Source organism: Chrysochloris asiatica, unplaced genomic scaffold, assembly GCF_000296735.1.
Source record: "Chrysochloris asiatica unplaced genomic scaffold, ChrAsi1.0 scaffold00061, whole genome shotgun sequence".
Classification (NCBI taxonomy): Eukaryota; Metazoa; Chordata; class Mammalia; order Afrosoricida; family Chrysochloridae; genus Chrysochloris; species Chrysochloris asiatica.
The window spans coordinates 614269-632732 of record NW_006408579.1 but is presented as its reverse complement, the minus strand read 5'-3'; the positions used below and the strand labels follow the sequence as shown (position 1 = coordinate 632732).

Here is an 18464-nt window from a genome sequence, read left to right as displayed (position 1 = left end):
TGAAAGTGCCATGGGCTGCCAAAAGAACTAACAGATCTGTGTTGGAAGAAGTACAGCCAGAGTGCTCCTTGGAGGCCAGGATGGCCAAACTTCATTTCTCACATTTTGAACATATTGTTAGGAGTGACCAGTCGCTGGAGAAGGATATCATGTTTGGTAAGGTGGAGGGTCAGAGATAAACAGGAAGACCGCCAACAGGATGGACTGGCAAAGTGTCAGCATCAGTAGGCTCAAGCACGGCAACAATTGTGAGGTTGGCCCAGGATGGGCAGTGTTTTCTTCTGTTATGCATAGGGTTGCCATGAGTTGGTATGGACTTAATGGCACCTAACAACGACATATGCATATGAAAGTTGGATGATGAATAACGAAAACCTTGGAACAATTGATGCATTTGAATTACAGTGTTAGAGAAGAGTATTAAAAGTTCCCAGAACTGTCAAAAGAACAAATAAATCTGTCTTGGAATCTGTCTCCTTAGAAACCCTGTTCAGGGTTACTATGAGTCAGAACAGCCAGAATGTTCCTTAGAAGTCAGGATGCTGAGATTTCATCTCATGAACTCCAGACATGTTGTCAGGAGGGACCAGTCCCTAGAGAAGGATATCATGCTTGGTAAAGCAGAGATTCAGCTAAAAAGACGACCCCTCAACCAGATGAATTGATACAGGAGCAGCAACAATGGGCTCAAGGATAACAACATTTTTGTGGTGAAGGAATGGGCATTGTTTCATTCTGTTGTGCATAGGGTCACTATGAGTCAGAACCAACTCAGTGGCACCTAACAACAAGAACAACCACACAAAGCATAAGATACTTCTACAAAGGTGAAACTTTTGCTTCCAGTTTGAACTATTTTAAATGAACAGCAGTAATCTAAAACTATAATTATCTAAATAGGTTCTCAATTTATGACTTTTATACATTCATGCAAATATCTACACTATTTTATTTTCTTAGCAATGGCTTGCTTCCCTACCAGTGATCTTCCTAAGGAGGAGAGAAGACAAATGGGAAATAGCTAGTAAAATTAAGCCCTACTTTTCTCTAAACTGAAAAGCAAAACAAAACCAAGAAGGAAACAATGTGGAAAAACTTAAAACTGTTCCACTACATAAAGGAAAAGGGAAAAATCCTCAGTGTAAGAACAATAATAAACAATATGAAGATAGCATATCACCACATAGATAGGTAACAACATGCACTATCTCAAATTGTTCTTTCATACCCTAGTTACTTATAAACATAAAACATGCATGGGCTCTGTAGTTACTCAACACTGGAAGGAAGGTGAAATTATCTATATCAGTTTCCAATTCAGGACTTCTAAACAGAATTCTTTCAAAGTGGTTTTTGAGTTTATGGTTATATACTTCTCAGAAATAGCCAGTAGAGACTGCTGATGTATAGTAAAAACAGGTTGGAATTTAGAAACAGAAAACTTCGATTAAATTTTCACCTCTTTCTTTTGTTAGCTGTGTAACCTTGTGTCAATCTCTAAACTCATTTGGCCTCAGTCTCTATAAAACGGGAAAATGATACTATCTCTGTAGTTACTAAGAATTAAATATGAGGTATATAGAATGTTTTTGCAAATACCATATTCTGTAAATGGAGAATCATTTTTACTGGGGCTTTTTGTTAGTCCCTTATGATTTATGGATTCTCTGCTACTCTAACTAAATTAGCACCCCTGTCCAACCATAAGTCATTCCCTATGCCATTAATTATGACCCTTTTCTTTTATGCATAGCTCATATTACCTTATGAATTGATCTATTTTGTTTAGTTATTCATGATTTTTATAAATGCCTAGAATGTAAACTGCATGAGTAGAAAGATCTTGTTAAAACATTACCTGATACATTGAAGGAAGGATGGAAGGAGAAAAAAGAACTGTAATTTTATAGTTGTACAAAATGTACGATATGAAAACTTTTCAATATTTCTCTCTCTCTCTTTTTTTTTTTTTTTTAGAATTTCAAGAACCTTATGCTGTTGTAGTACTTCTGGAGAAAGATCTCATTGTAGTTGATCTGACACAAAGCAAGTAAGTTATCCATATGCAGAATAATGTGAGCTCTTTTTAAACTCTATTAATTAAATGTAAGAAGACATTTTATATAACTGGCATCAATATTCTTTAGATGGTTAAGTGTTTTTATGTGAATGTTATTTTGCTAGAATTGTAAAAATTTAGTTTGATTAAGTAATTAAAACTAAACGAGCATAGTTTGTGGAATACAAAGAAATTGAAAGAGCACATGATGGTAACCCCTGATGTTTTGAGACAAGCATTTGGAGAATTGGGATATACAAAGTGGATAGTATTTCTATTGTTTCCTGAAGCAGAAACAATAGTTAGTATGTTGTACAATGTAGTGTTTGGCCATCTGCTATTCTCTTGACTAAGGAAAATTGCATGTGATAGAAGTATTACTGGACTAGGATTAAATTTCACAAGAGTCCTGTGTGGAGCTGCAGGATAAGCACTGGACTGCTAACTGAAAGTTCGGTGTTTTAAACCCACCAACTGCTCCTCGTAAGCCCTATAAAGGGTCATTAGGAGTTGGAACCAACTAGATGGCACTTAACAATAACAACAAATAAGTTACAGAAGAACAGGGTCTTAGGTCCAAGAAGATAGGGTTTCTTTTCCTTTCCACTATGTTGTGAGCAGTTGAAATCAAAATATGCTGTTACAGAGGTCCTCTTCACTCTTTTACACGCACAAAAAAAAAAAAATAGGTTAGAAATTGATGGACAGTGCCTCCCCACTGCATATTTTCATTATTAATAATGACTGACATGAAGCTGGTTTTCCTTCACCTACTCATCTTCTTTTTTTTCTTAAATGTTTTATTGTGAATTATGTGATAGTTTACATGGGAGAGCATTAGTTTTACATTCATTCTATCGTATATCGTCTCATTGCCATGGTTACAATTCCCTCCATGCAATCCTTCCCCTGTAACCCCCAGGTCTTCAGCACACAGTTGCTTTCCCTCTCTGGATCTAAAGTCTCCAGCTGCTCCATCGCTCCACGTCATCATTTCTGGCTCTATTTCAGGCATCACTGCTTCTCTGGGTAGGGTTCCTCTCTCTGCTCTTCTCTCTTGATGGTCCTAGGGACCTCCGCTCTTAGACTGAAAAGTTAATCACTCCCCTCCTTGCTATAAAACATCCACCTTTACATTTCCGACCCTCACAATCAGTCCTGATAACAATTATTCACTATTGTATAACAAGAGACTCGTCTGCATTTCATTTCATCAGCCCCGCCTAGTCAGATTGAATAGTACTCACTGGAGAGTCTACCTTCCTCCAGGCCCTCTGTACCTAGGTTCCCATTTTGGGTAGCCAATGTCCAAGTTGCCCATCCCTGTCTACTCTGTGTGTGGAGGGGGTGGGAATGATTCTTGCTGTAAGGACTTGTTCCCTCTTTTGAGCTACTGCTTCCATAGGTGTAGGTCAGGTTCATCAAATTGTATGAGAATACTTTTTTTTTTCCTCTTCTTTTTATTTCTGGTTGAGCTCTGATCATCCAGTCACTGAAGCCAGGATAAGTGGGTATTATCTGCAAGTGTGGGTGTTCTTATGCATATGCCCTCTCTTCTTATCAGCTGGACGCTACTCATCTTCTTTTAACCCCTTAATTTCCAGCAGAGACTTTGTATATCCTCTCTCCTTTACCTTAAATTTTCTTTTTTTCTTTTTTTCTGTTTAACATCTTCTCTATCAGAATCCTGGTGTGGCACTGCAGGATAGTGCACTGGATTGCAAGATCAGTGGTTCAAATTCACCAGCTGCTCCTCAGAAACCCTATACACAATCGCTATAAGTTGGAAACGACTAGATAACACTTAATAACAACAACTATCAGAATCTATACTCAATTATCACCTCCTCTTAACAAAAACTTTTTGTTGTTGTTAAGTGTCATGTTAACCTCAAGGTCAGCAGTTCAAACCCACCAGCTACCTCAACAGCACGTAACACAACACTCATTTTATTGAGTGTCATAGCTCCTCCATTCCCTTCTTCATAACTTTTGGCACTGATGTACTTTTCCATGTGGTGTATAAAGATTGTCCCCCTACAAGACTATAGGCCCTATGAAGGAGGGGTTGTGTCTCAAAACAGAGTAGGTGCTCCATAAATTTTTGTCTAATGTATAACAGTCTGAATTTTACTTTGCATCTAATTTGTAAAGGTAAGAGCCAAGGTTCTTCTTTATGCTATTTTGCACCATATAATATTTCACTATTTTGAAGAGGATTTGGGTCATAAGATTATCGTAATTGTAAATTTTGCCTAACCACATTTTTAAAAATTAAACTTGATTAAATTTTATTTACATTTCAGATGTTATGCCTCTTTCTCTAAGAATTTCTAACATTAGTTTTATTCAAATGTATTCTGGTTTCATCAGTATTCAACTGTTCTTTGTCTTATATATTGGTTTTCATGCCTTGTCTTACTATCTAATGTCTTCCAAGGCCACTATACGTTATCTGTTTATACTCTTTTTATTCAGAATGCATTATTCTTATGTTTTGTTACCCTTTATAAGTATATGAATTGATATTTTGTTTGTGAGTTTTTATTTAACATTTCATTCTCTATGTTACAGTATTTCTATATCTATATGGCATCCTCATTTCATTGTGTCTTATGTGAAAAACTGAATATATTATTTTTCCTCCAAGTAGCATCTCAGCCTAGTTCAATATTAAGCAGATTGCAGCTTTGGAGTCCTGCTCAACTTTTTTTTTCCTCCCTTTAATCCTTTCTGTGATGGAAAGCATTAGAGAAGACAGCATTTCAGACTTGTGGGAAGAACCCCCTACAAACACATACATAAATATACCATTCCCTCTGGAAATTCAATCAAGTTCCTAATGAAATTCCTAATGATGTGGGGGATATTTTATTGTTGTTGTTATGTGCTCTGGAGTCTGTTCCAACTCATAGTGATCCTGTATAGAGTTTCCAAGGAGCAGCTGGTAGACTTGAACCACTAAACTTGTAGTTAGCAGTCTATTGCTTATCCTGTAGCACCACATCAGGACTCCACTGTTGTTAAGTGCTGTCCAGTTCCAACTCGTAATGACCTTATATAGGGTTTCTGAGGAACAGCTGGTGAGTTTGAACCTCTGACCACACAGTTCAAGCCAACCTTATCCAGTACTTAGCCTACAGTGTCATACCAGAGCTCCAGGACTCCATTGTGTTGTTGTTAAGTGCTTTCAAGTAAGTACCAATGTATAGTGACACTGTACAGGGTTTCCAAGGAGTGGCTGCTAGGTTTGAACTGCTGACCTTGTGATCCAATTCTCATTCTATAGTGCCACACCAGGACTGCAGGACTCTGTTAGACTCACCCTAAATTGTATTAGGGTCCTAGTGTGGTGCTGTAGGATAAAGCACTGGACCGCAAGGTTGGTTTGAACCACAAGATAGTCAGTTCAAACTCACAAGCTGCTCTTTGGAAACTCTATACAGGGTCTCTATGAGTCAGAACCTACTCGACGGCACTTAACAACAACAACAAAGTTGTATTAGAAGGTGATCATACAGAATGGGAATAGATGCAGCTGCGAATAATGCTGACTTCCTTTTAATCAGTGGAATATGGCTGTCAATGGTATTTAGAGTTGTTCTAGATCTGAGAAGGGTAATTCCTTGCCAAGACAAACCTCTTTCATACTCTAAGCTATCATTACCATTAGACAGGACTTTTACAATGTAAGCAGTAAGTATAACATGAGATAAAAGTTTGGGCTTTAAAGTCAGACTACCTGCTTTCAATCCCAGCTCAGCTACTTGCTGGATATATATATGTTGTTGTTGTTGTTATGTGCCGTGGAGTCGGGTCCGACCCATAGCGACCCTGTACAGGGTTTCCGAGGGTGTAAATCTTTACGGGAGTAGAAAGCCTCATCTTTCTCCCGCGGAGCGGCTGGTAGTTTCGAACCGCTGACCTTAAGGTTCGCAGCCCGATTCGTAACTATATATATATATATAATTGGATCAAATTATATATATACATATATATATATATGTATATATATAATTTGATCCAATTAACTAACCTCTCTTTCTTAGGTTAACTATAGCTGTTTTTAAGTGCCCTCAAGTCAGCTTCACCTCATGGCGACCCTGTGTAGGGTTTCTGAGGAGTGGCTGGTGAGTTGAAGTGGTGACCTTGTAGTCCAGTGCATTATCCTGCAATGCCACATCAGAACTCCTAACTATCTGTACAGTATACATATTAGTTTGCTTCATAAGTTGACATAAATATTAAATGACTTAGTGCATTTGAGGAGTTTGAAACAATGCCTTGCACAAAATTAACACTCAGTATAAAAACAAAATTAACACTCAGTTTTGTTGTTGTTGTTGTTAAGTACCTTGGAGTGGGTTTTGACTCATAGCGACCCAGTACAGGGTTTCCGAGGCTGTAAGTCTTTACAGGAACAGAATGTCTCTTCTTTTTCTGCAGAACAGCTGGTAATTTTGAACGGCCAGCCTTCAGGTTAGCAGCCTGATTCATAACCACTGCTACTAGAGCTCCTTACACTCATTACTAATTAATACGAGTCCTGGTGTGGTGCTGTGGATTAATGCGCCAAACTGCAAAGCCGTTTGAACTGCAAGGTTCAAGCTCACCGGCGTCTTCTTGGAAACCCTATACAGGGTCACTATGGGACGGAACCGACTCGATGGCACTTAACAACAACAACAACAATTAATAAGAGTCCTGGTGTGGCGCTGTGGGTTAATGCACCAGACTGCAAAGCTGTTTGAACTGCAAGGTCAGCGGTTCAAGCTCACCAGCCGCTCCTCAGAAACGCTATAAAGGGTCACTATGTGTTGGAACTGACTTGAGGGCACTTAACAACAACAATAACATTAATTACTAGGGATGGTGCTTTAGGATGCACTGGACTGCTAATCACAAAGTTGGTGGTTCAAATCCACTGCTCCTTGGGAAACCCTACCCAGAGTCAATATGAGTCAGAAATAACTCAATGGCACTTAACAACATTCACAGATAATCCTTCTGGTTCTGCGATTAGTGGTGGAGAGAGGGTAAAATTCAGTTAGTACCCAGAATTCCAAGAACAATATTGTTGCCTTTTCCTTTTAACTTTGTGGAAAGCTCATTCCCCCAATACTCTTACTTTTTAATTTTCATTTTATTTCCCTGTCCTAATTCAAACCTTGCTTAGAAGTTAACACTTCTATGAAACTCCAGAGCTGTTTTTGTTTTATGTTCTTAGTACCATAGCATTATCTGTTTTTTTATTACACTCTTTCAAATTTTGACATTTCTCTACAACCTCCATCTCATAGATGTGGATGAATATATACATAGTAGGTATGTTTCAGAGGAATAAAAATGAAACCTGCTAAGAATATGGGACAATTTTATTCCATTGACAACCTTAAATTACTTTGGTAGATAGTTTTGTGATAGTCCAAATAGAATAAAATCAATATATATTATAAACTGAATAACTACAATAATCAGACATGAGAAAAAGTAATATAACATTAACTGGAAGATAAATTTTATTATGCTTATGATATAGTTATATTTATAAATATAAACATATTCTTGGGCAAGTGTTTTATGAGTTTTTTTGTAGTATGGAATGTGAAGATTAGGGGATAAAGTTATAAAGACATAAAACAATTTAAGGTTGCCTATTGAATAAAATTGTCCCATAAAATTTGTAGAGAACAAATTTTACTGTATGTATTTATGTTTTATATTATAGCATACATGTATTTTAGTCTGATACATGTTGTTAAGTGCCGTTGAGTCAGTTCCGACTCATAGTGACTCTGTATAGGGTTTCTGAGGAGTGACTGATGAGCTTGAACCGCCGACCTTGCAGTTCAGATGGCTTTGCAGTCTGGCGCATTAACCCACAGCGCCACACCAGGACTCCAGTCTGATATATAGTAATTAGTAAAAATTCATCATGTGAGTACATGTTATTATTAATGCTAGGATGTATTTCAACTTGTTGGTGAGGGTATTACCTGTATACACTGTAGGATTTTTTGTATGCATGTTGTTGTTAAGTGCTACCGAGTTGGTTGCGACTCATAGTAACCCTTGATAAGGTTCCCAAGGAGTGTCTGGTGGGTTTGAACTGCTGACCTTGTGGTTTGAATCAGCCATATAAGTTCATTGTTTTATGTTACAGCACCATACCAGGACTTTCTGAATGCATATTGGTGGTTAAATGGAATTGATATCCATAGTCTTTATTATAGTGTCATTTGGAATAGAGTGTTATAATCTAAATATGAGTAGAGAGAGATATGGACAGATAATATATTTAGTCTTGTTTTAAAAAAGGAGCACTTGAGAAAGAGAATTCTTTCATTCAAGTCTGGGAGGTTCAGAAGGTGAAAGAGAAAGGGGCCAGTGGAAACAATAAAATAACAGAGAGGTAAAAGTTATCTAATTGTAATATGCACTTCTGGAGATCAAATTAAAGATTTTTGGAAGGGAAGATTAGATGCAATAATGTACTAAAGACAGCATTTGGTACACAAAAAGTGCTTAATATGTGATTACTGGAATCCTTAATTTGTATTGATGTCATTTTTTTTTGTAATGATTGAAGACTTGAGGCTATGTAATTTATTACATCCATAATTCTGCAGTCCAAATGTTCTCTAGTTTACATAGCAAATGATCTTTAAAATATACACATATATAGTCACACACACACACACACACACACACACACACACACAATCATTGAATTACTTCTTCAAAAACTAAGCAAAAGAGTGTTTTCAAGAGGGAATATGACCCGTTAGCAGCCGGGGCCATGGCAGTGCGTTTGCTGTCCTTGCAGCTCCCTTGCCTCAGGAGAGACAGTCGAGCCCCTGGTCCCTGCACGCTGGGTAGATTGCAATGGATGAAGAAAATGCTCTCTTAAGGCACGAATTCATCATCTTGCAGAAGAAATTTAAAGATAAAAGCCATGAACTTAAGGACACTAAGGAGCGTGTATACAATAAAGAAGCGCAAACTAGGTTGGTTATAAAAAATCTGGAGGAAGAAAATGAGAAGTTAAGTGCACACTGCACTGACCTGCTAAATGACCTGGAGAAACTGAAGAAGCAGGAAGCACATTGGAGAAAAGAAAAATACAGCATTGATGCCAAAATAAAGGTCTTCAAAGACAATTTAATTGAAGCAAAGAAATTGAGTATCACAGAATAAATATAATGCCTTGGCATTACAATTGAATAATAAACAAACCGAACTTATCCAGAAAGGTATGGACATTACCCTGATTAGGAAGGAGCTGCAGGAGCTCCGAATCTGATCAAGCAGAACAGCGCACACACAGCGCAGCAAGCAGAACTGATCCAGCAGCTTCAGCTTCTCTCAACATGGACACCCAGAAAGTACTGAGAAATCAGGAGTTACATATTTGTTTTGAAACCACAAAACCGAGTGAAGCTAATCTCTGGCAAAGTGTTGTTAATCTTCAGGATCAGCTATTTAAAAAGGAACAGGAGAATGCTAAATTGAAAGGAGAGCTTCAGGAATCCCAAGGAACACCTTATCCTTTATCTCAAGAAACTGAATCAGATCACTCACAACAGGCCTAAGAGAAGGTGGGAGAAGATGCTACAGGATTATATGATTCAGATGTGAGTAGTTAACAGAGTTAGTTAACTGATTGTAAAAACCTGGAACTTGAATGTGTATAAAGTGAGTCACTTAGAACCAGGAATGTGAAGGATCTCACTATCATCAAGGAAGACGAGCCAGGAGGGGAGCATGTCCTTTGAACCCTGAGATTTCTGTGCATTGAACTACCTCGACCCAATGGCAGAGAGTTGTGACACTGAAGGAGTGGCAGAGGAGCAGTAGCAGCAGAACCAAGAACCAGAGCACAAGACAGGATGGTAGACTTCCCGTGCTATGGAGCAAAGTAAAACTGAGTACCTTTGGGCAAGGAGGCTTTGCTTGCAGAGTTCGTTGCCTCCAGGCACTTAATTGGGGAAGCTAGATGTGCTGATGCTACCTTGAAGAGTAAGAAGGAAGCTGCAAGCCACCGCATAACATGGATGAACCTTGAGGACATTATGTTGAGTGAGATTAGTCAGTCACAAAAGGAGAAATACAGCATAGGACCACTACTGTAAAAGACTAAGAAAAAGAACCCATACTAAAGGTGGGGGGATTCTTTGCTGGTTGCTGGGATGTGGCGGGTGGGGTAAGGGGCAGGAGGGGAAGGTGGAGCATGGGGCAAAGAATAGACACAGGATAGTTTGGATGCTGGGGAGGGGGACAATATACAAGAAGGGAAAGGGGATAGAAGAACAAAGCAGATGGGAGAACAATTAGGCAGGTTTGCATGGGCTAAGTGGGACAGAGGTAAATAATGATGGATGCACAACCTTGGAACAACAGGGCTCTGGGGTACAGAGATTGGTTGGAATGGGGAAAAGGGGGGAAATAATGTTAAGATGCTTGGCAGTCTTTTGAATCTTGGTTTCCCTTGCATACCATTATAAAATAGACACTGGAGGGGGAGAGAAAGGAATAGCCAGAAATAATCACCATAGAAAGCTTGAAAGTCCGTATTGTGCCTATAACTGATTGGAATAACTAAAATGGGGCTACAATGTGCCCAGTGAAGGAGGCTTCCTGCAGAGCTTGTGCATTACATAAGACTATAGGTAGAATCCTGAACAGCATCCAGAATCTTCAGAGGTGGGAAATTTCCATTTGAAAGGACAGGCAGATAGCCTGGCGCAGCTAGAAGAACAGAAAATACTTCTTGAAAGAAAGACTGACAGGAAAAAAACAAAACAATATAGGCAGACCAATTGATTAATACAAGAACATGCAAGTTGCTTGCCCAGAAGGCATCAAGGCAAGTGGTCGTGTCCCCTCAGAGCTAACCCCCTTCCAAGACTAAGACTCAATGGGAATACATGCTCTGATTGGTGACCATGTTTGTCACCGATAAGGGGAAGTGAGGGAAAAACAGCAGTGAAGCTGTGAGCTAAGCCCTACAATGTTCAAGAGACTCCTATGAACCGTGGTGGAGACCTGGTTGGCCAGCAGTGTGACTCTTCGGTCCAGAGTCAGTAACATAGCCACAGAGGACTAGAAAGGAGATTGAAGTGTCTGGCTGATAAGAGAGGGTATATGCACAAGAACACCCACACTTGCAGATGATACCCACTTGACCTGGCTTCAGTGACTGCATGATCAGAGCTCAATTAGAAGAAAAAAGAACATTAAAAAAAAGAGTAATCTGATGAACTTGACCTACACCAATGGATGCAGTAGCTCAAAAGAGGGAACAAATCTTTACAAAGAGGATCATTCCCACCCCTTCCATACACAGAGTGGACAGGAATGGGCAACTTAGACATTGGCTACCCAAAGTGGGGGGGGGGGGGGGCTACAAAGACAAGAAGTGACTAGCTTACAAGCTTTCTAGAGGGAACCTAGATCCAGAAGATGTGGAGGAAGGTAGACTCTCCACTGAGTAGTATCCAGTCTGTCTAGGCGAGACTGATGAAAGGAAATGCAGATAGGTCTTTTGTGATACAATAGTGAATAATTGTTATCAGGACTGATTGTGAGGGTTGGAAATGTAAAGGTAGACATTTTGTAGCAAGGAGGGGAGTGTTAAACTTAGTTTAGGAGCAGAGGTCCTGGGAGCATCAAGGGAGAAGAGTGGAGAGTGGGACCCTACCCAGAGAAGCAGTGATGGCAGAGATAGAGGCAGAGATGATGACATGGAGAGATGGAGCAGCTGGGGATTTTAGACTCAGAGAGGAAGAGGGGCTATGTGCTGACGACCGGGGGGACAGGCTTGTAGTACACCTTTGGTTGGTTGATGGTGCATGGAGGGGAATGTAACCATGGCAATGAAATGATGTATGATAGGATGAATGTAAAACTAATGTTCTCCCATGTAAACTATCACATAATTCACAATAAAACATTAAAAAAAAAAAAAACTAAGCAAAAGAAACTGTTTCAAAATTTGCTAAAATACATTAATTTATTATGCTTATGTGTATTATATAAACATGTAACATTGTATACAAAGTATCCAGTTGATACCATGTTTAATAAATTGATAAGTCAACTTATTATGTATTAGTTTTCAGTTTAATAGACTTTTTTATATCCTATTAGCAAAGCTATGTTACTATGGAATATTGGAATTATGGGGATTAATTTATTCAAGTATTCTACCATTATTCATGTGATATTTTATATATAACTATTTTTGAAGATCCTTCTTGGTTTTTAGTGCTTAAATAGCAATTATATGAAAAAAATATTTTAAAAATACTTTTCGGGTTTACTTTATAAAAAAAAAAAAAATTTATCATATTAATACATTTTCTTTATCTGTTAGTTTTCCAATCTTTGAAAATCCGTATCCTATGGACATTCATGAGTCACCAGTTACGTGTACTGCATACTTTGCTGATTGTCCTCCGGATTTGATTCTAGTTCTCTATTCTATAGGAGCCAAGCATAAAAAACAAGGGTACAGTAATAAGGTAAAAGTAAAATTTTAAATAACTTTTCCTATATTTATGTTCATATCCTATAATTATACTCTTCCCTGTTATTTTCTTAGCTTCCATAGAGGAAGACTTGAAATAATTCTTTTGAAATCATAAACTGACATCTATAAAAAAGATAACTACCGAAATTCAAATTTCCTTAATGTTACAAAGCTATAGGCCTAAAAACATAATTTTTTTTTTTACGTAAGTGTATAACTGATGAATTTTGGGATGGCAGTGGTTAAAGAGCTTGACTTCTATCCAAAAGATTGGTGGTTTGAACACAGGGGTCCCCCTCTACAGGAGGAAGATGTGGCAGTTAGCTTTTGAAAAGGTTTAAAGCCTTGAAAACCCTATGGGGCAGTAGTACTGTGGGAAATAGGGTTACCATAAGTCAGACTTAACTTTACAACAAGCAATTTTGGGAAAGTATATAAGTATATACTAAAATATTCATACAAAAAATATATATAAGCACTGGACTACTAACCAAAAGGTTGATGGTTCAAACCTACCAGCCGTTCCTCAGAAACCCTAAATAGGGTCTCTATGAGTTGGAACAGAATCAATGACAGTTAATAACTACAAGTATATACTGAACTAAAACTAGCATACATTTTAAACACAAGATATAAACTTTGATTATTTTAATTCTTGTTAAAGAATTTCAAGAGTCAATTATTTCTAGTTAATCAGTTATTAATAAGCCAAAGGTGGTTGTTGTTGTTGTTGTTGTTAGGTGCCATCAAGTCGGTGCCAACTCATAGCAACCTTATGCACAGCAGAACGAAACACTACCCTATCCTGGGCCAACCTCACTATCTTTGCTATGCTTGAGCCCTTTGATGCTGCCACTTTGCCAATCCATCTTGCTGGGGGTCTTCTTCTTTTTCAACTCTACTTTGAGGAGGCAGCTCTTCCCCAGTCACATTTAAGTGCCTTCCAACCTGAGGGGCTCATTTTCTAGCACTATATCTGACAATGTTTCTCTGCTATTCATAAGGTTTTCAGTGACTAAATATTTGGAAGTAGTTCGTCACGCCTTCTTCCTAGTCTGTCTTTGTCTGGAAGCTCATCTGAAACCTGTCCACTGTGGGTGACCCTGGTGGTATTTAAAATACCAGGGGCATAGCTTCCAGAATTATAGCAACTCACAAGCTATCACAAGACAAACTGACAGACGTGTGGTGGAAGCCAAAGGTTAACAAGACATAATTATCAAAAGTAATTTGTTGAATGACATTCTAAAATTCCATTTTGTTATATTTAGCTATAAGATTCCAATACTTGCTGCTGTAACAGAACACTGATTATGAATTCTAATTCACCCACCCCAAGGCCGTTGAGATGAGCTCCATGGGGCACTATAGAATATATGTTAAATGACACCAGTCAGAGTTTGGCTTTATACAGATATGCAACACATGTAGCAATACTATATTTGTAAAATTTAAAATTTTGTTTACGTGAATTGTAATATTGATTAAAATCCAACTTTAAAGGGAATGAAGTTATGTATTTTGAGATGTTTGTTCAATTAAATAATTAAAACAGAGTTACAACTTGCCTTTGATTTTATAGTTATTAAGCGAGCCTTTTACTATTACTTTAGAATATTTGAATTCTAAATTTTTGAGTAATTCAATTGGAAAAACAAAACAAAACATTCTTTCTGGTTACTCTCTTTAGGAGTGGCCAGTCAGTGGAGGCACTTGGAACCTTGGAACACAAACATATCCAGAAATTATTATTACTGGGTAAGTAGGATGTAATTTATGAATTTATCAATTCATCATCAAAAAGACATTTAGTAAGTTTATACACGAGTGCCTTAATTGTACTCTGTGCATTCTAACAATTTAAGTAAGGATAAATAAGTACTCTTTCATCAAAAGATTATAGTATTAATTAAATATAAAGTAAAAGCACTGGAAACATAAATGATAGATTATAAAAATAGGAGAAAATCAAAGGGAGAAATTATGAGAGATTAGATAGGGAAGCTTCATGTAGAAATCATAGGATGTACTTTTAGAATAGCCCTTATCAACATCTCTTGTGTCTTGCCAAGTGTGGAAATCACTGCTTTTATCTTTGACAGGTGACTATATAAAATATGGATAAAAACTTATAGCACTAGAAATGTCACTATTTTTGTTAGCAACCCACTTCATGTTCTGAAACTAAGAATGAAAAGAGATACATAACTGCAATAAAGATGAAATTTAAAATATAATAAGGATTTCTGCTTCCAGAAAGGTGGAAAGGTACTTTTTTATACCTTACCTGTTCTTAAGTACAACAAAAAACCCTTAACATTATATGTATATAAAATATATGACTCTAAAAGGTAGAGAGAAGTTAACAAGAACCTTCAGAGTCAAGGAATGATCAGTGATCACAGTTCAAAAAGAAGAAAAGACTAAAACAGTTCTGCAGACAAAGGATGAAAAATGAGTCAGTTTAGCAAAACAAATCTTTGACAGCTTCAGTCTTGTCTACATTTATCATGTTGTTATTTATCGGTCCAGTGATGAGGAGAGTTGGCCAGTGTTCAACCATTTCAGTAGGTACCATGTGGTCAAGAGAAAATGGTTCTGAGGTAGGAAGTTCAGGCTGCCCTGAAAGCACTGGCAACGAGCAGGGCTCTGGGAATTAATGGAATAGAAATAGAAATCTTTCAACAAAGTGATCCAGCACTGGAAGCACTCACTCATCTATTCCAAGAAATTTGGAAGAGTGTTACCTGGCCAACTGATTGGAAAAGATCCATATTTGTGCCCATTCCAAAGAGAGGTTACCTAACAGAATGCAGAAATCATCAAAGAGATCATTAACATCACATGCAAATAAAATTTTTCTGAAGATAATTCAAAAACAGCCTCAACAGTACATTGACAGGGAACAGACAGAGGTTCAAGTCAGATTCAGATGAGGATGTGGAATGAGGGTTACCATTACTAATGTCAGATGTATCTTGACTGAAAGCAAAGAATGTCTTTCAGTATGAGTTGCACTTCAAGATAAAGAAAACAAAAATCCTCACAACTGGACCAATAAATAACATCATGATAAATGGAGAAAAGATTGAAGTTGTCAAAGACTTCATTTTGCTTGGATCTACTATCAGCGCTCATGGAAGCAGCAGTCAAATCAAATGATGTATTGCGTTAAACAAAGCTGCTGCACAAGACTTCTTTAAAGTGTTCAAGAGCAAAGATGTCAGCTTGAGGACTAAGATGCACCTGACCAAAATTAAGTCTTTTCAGTAGCCTCATATGTATGTGAAAGTTGGACAATAAGGAAGACCATAGAAAAACTGAGGCATTTGAGTTTGGGTGTTGGAGAAAAATATTGGGATAGGCACTAGACTGCTAACCACAGGTCAGCTATTCAAACCTTCCAGTTGATGATGCTGTTAAGTGCTGTTGAGTTGGTTCTGATTCACAGCAATCCTTTGTAGGATTTCTGAAAAGCAGCTGGTGGGTTTGAACCACTGACCTTGTAGTTCAAACCAACCTTGCAATCCAGTGCTTATCCTACAGTGGCACACCAGGATGCCTCCATCATTATGATATATTATGCTAAATTCTATTTGCTAATATTTTGTTACGGGGTTTTACATTTATATTCATTGGGGTTGTTGGTCTATACTTTTCATTTTCCTTTTTTTTTTTACTTTTTCTCATTTTGGTATCAAGGTATTGTTGTTGTTGTTAAGTGCCATTGAGTCGGGTCCGACCCATAGCGACCCTGTATAGGGTTTCCGAGGGTGTAAATCTTTACGGGAGTAGAAAGCCGAATCTTTCTCCTGCGGAGCGGCTGGTAGTTTCGAACCGCTGACCTTAAGGTTCACAGCCCGATTTGTAACCACTACGCTATATTGACTCATAAAATCGTATCAGTCAGGACTGACTCAATGGCACTTAACAACAACAACATATTTAAGAAGAATACCTGGTGGTAGTGTGGGTATTAACTGATACATCAGTGATTCAAATCCAATGTCTCCATGAGATAAAGATGTGGCAGTTTAGTTCTTTGAAGGTGGTTGCTGTTGTTAAATGCCAGCTCATAGCAACCCTGTATAAGGTTCCAAGGAAGAGCTGGTGGATTTACTGCTGATCTTGTGAGTCAGTTCTACTTTGCTTTATGTAGCATCACTGTGAGTGGGAATTCACTGAATAGCAGTGAATTTGAGTTTTTTTGTATTTAATGAGAACATTGATTATACCAGGATTCAAGATCATATGACCTAAAACCAAAGTATCGACTGTAGATTCCTTTATGGATGATCTAGATATTGCCAATATATTGCCAATATTACACACTGTCATCCACTACTCATCTGTCAGTTTGTCATACTTTAGTGGCTTGTGAGTTGCTGTGATTCTGGAAGTTATGCCGCTGGTATTTTAAATGCCAGCAAGGTCACCCATGGTGAACAGGTTGCAGATGAGCTTCCAGATGAAGACAGACTAGGAAGAAGGAGTTATGAACTACTCCTGAATATTTAGTCATTAAAAACCTTATGATTAGCAGAGAATCACTGTTAGCTATAGTGCTAGAAAATGAGCCAGTTTGGAAGGCACTCAAAATGCGACTGGGAAAGAGCTGCCTCCTCAAAGTAGAGTTGACCATGAGATGCGAATAGAGTAAAGCCTGTGAGAGAAAAGCCCAAGGACCTTCATCTACTGATGGGCCACAAATCAAAATGAGGAGAAACAGCTGTAAACATCCATTAGTAATCAGAATGTGGAATGTATGAAGTATGAATCTAGAAAAATTAGAAATTTTTAAAAATGAAATGGAATTCATAAACATTGATATCTTCGGTATTAGTGAACTGAAAAGGACTGGTATTGTCCATTTTGAATCTAACAACCGCATGGTTTATTATACTGGGAATGACAAATTGAAGAGGAATGGTGTTGCATTCATTATCAAAATGAACATACCCAGATCAGTCATGAGTTAAACAATGCTATCTGTCATAGGATAATAGCCATGTGCCTACACGGAAGACCAGTTAATACCACTATTATTCAAATTTACGCACCAACCACTAAAGCCAGTGAAGGTGAATTAGAAGAGTTCTACCAACTTCCTCAATCTGAAATTAATCAAACATACAATCAAGATGTATTGATCATTACTAGTGATTGGAATGCAAAGGTTGGGAGCAAAGAGGAAGGATCAGTAGTTGGAAAATAAGGCCTTGGTGATAGAAATGATGTTGGAGAATGCATGATAGAATTCTGCAAAATCAGTGATTTGTTCATTTCAAATACCTTCTTTAGCCAGCATAAGAGATGACTATACACATGGACCTCGCCAGATGGAATACATAGAAATCAAATTGGCTACATCTGAGGAAAGAGACAATGGAAAAACTCCATATCATCAGTCAAAACAAGGCCAGGGGCAGATTGTGCAACAGACCATCAATTACTCATATGCAAATTTAAACTGAAGCTGGAGAAGATGAAAACAAATCTACAAGAGCCAAAAGAGGACCTTGAATATATCCCACCTTAGTTTAGAGATCATCTAAAGAACATATTTGATACATTAAACACAAAAGACTGAAGACAAGAAAAGTTGTGGGATGACATCAAGGACATCATACAGGAAGAAAGAAAAAATTCATTAAGAAGACAAGAAAGGGAAAAGGTCAAAATGGATATCAGAGGATATTCTGAAACTTGCTCTCCAGTGTAGAGATGCTAAAGCAAATGGAAAAAGTGAGGAGGTCCAAGAGCTGAACAGAAAATTTAAAAGATCAGCTCGAGAAGATAAAGCCAAATATTACAACAAAATGTGCAAAGATCTGGAGTTAGAAAACCAAAAAGGAAGAATATGCTCAGCATTTT

At 37.8% G+C, this 18464-nt stretch overlaps 1 protein-coding gene across 2 annotated transcripts in view; it reads left to right on the top strand.

The window, feature by feature from the left end:
• STXBP5L (syntaxin binding protein 5-like) overlaps nucleotides 1-18464 on the top strand; it is a 526662-nt gene that overhangs the window by 319720 nt on the left and 188478 nt on the right. For both annotated transcript variants that reach the window (XM_006864137.1, XM_006864138.1), the window contains exons 11-13: nucleotides 1978-2050; nucleotides 12435-12582; nucleotides 14281-14348. In XM_006864137.1, coding sequence (XP_006864199.1) covers nucleotides 1978-2050; nucleotides 12435-12582; nucleotides 14281-14348 — 289 coding nt within the window. The remainder of the gene's footprint in view (nucleotides 1-1977; nucleotides 2051-12434; nucleotides 12583-14280; nucleotides 14349-18464) is intronic.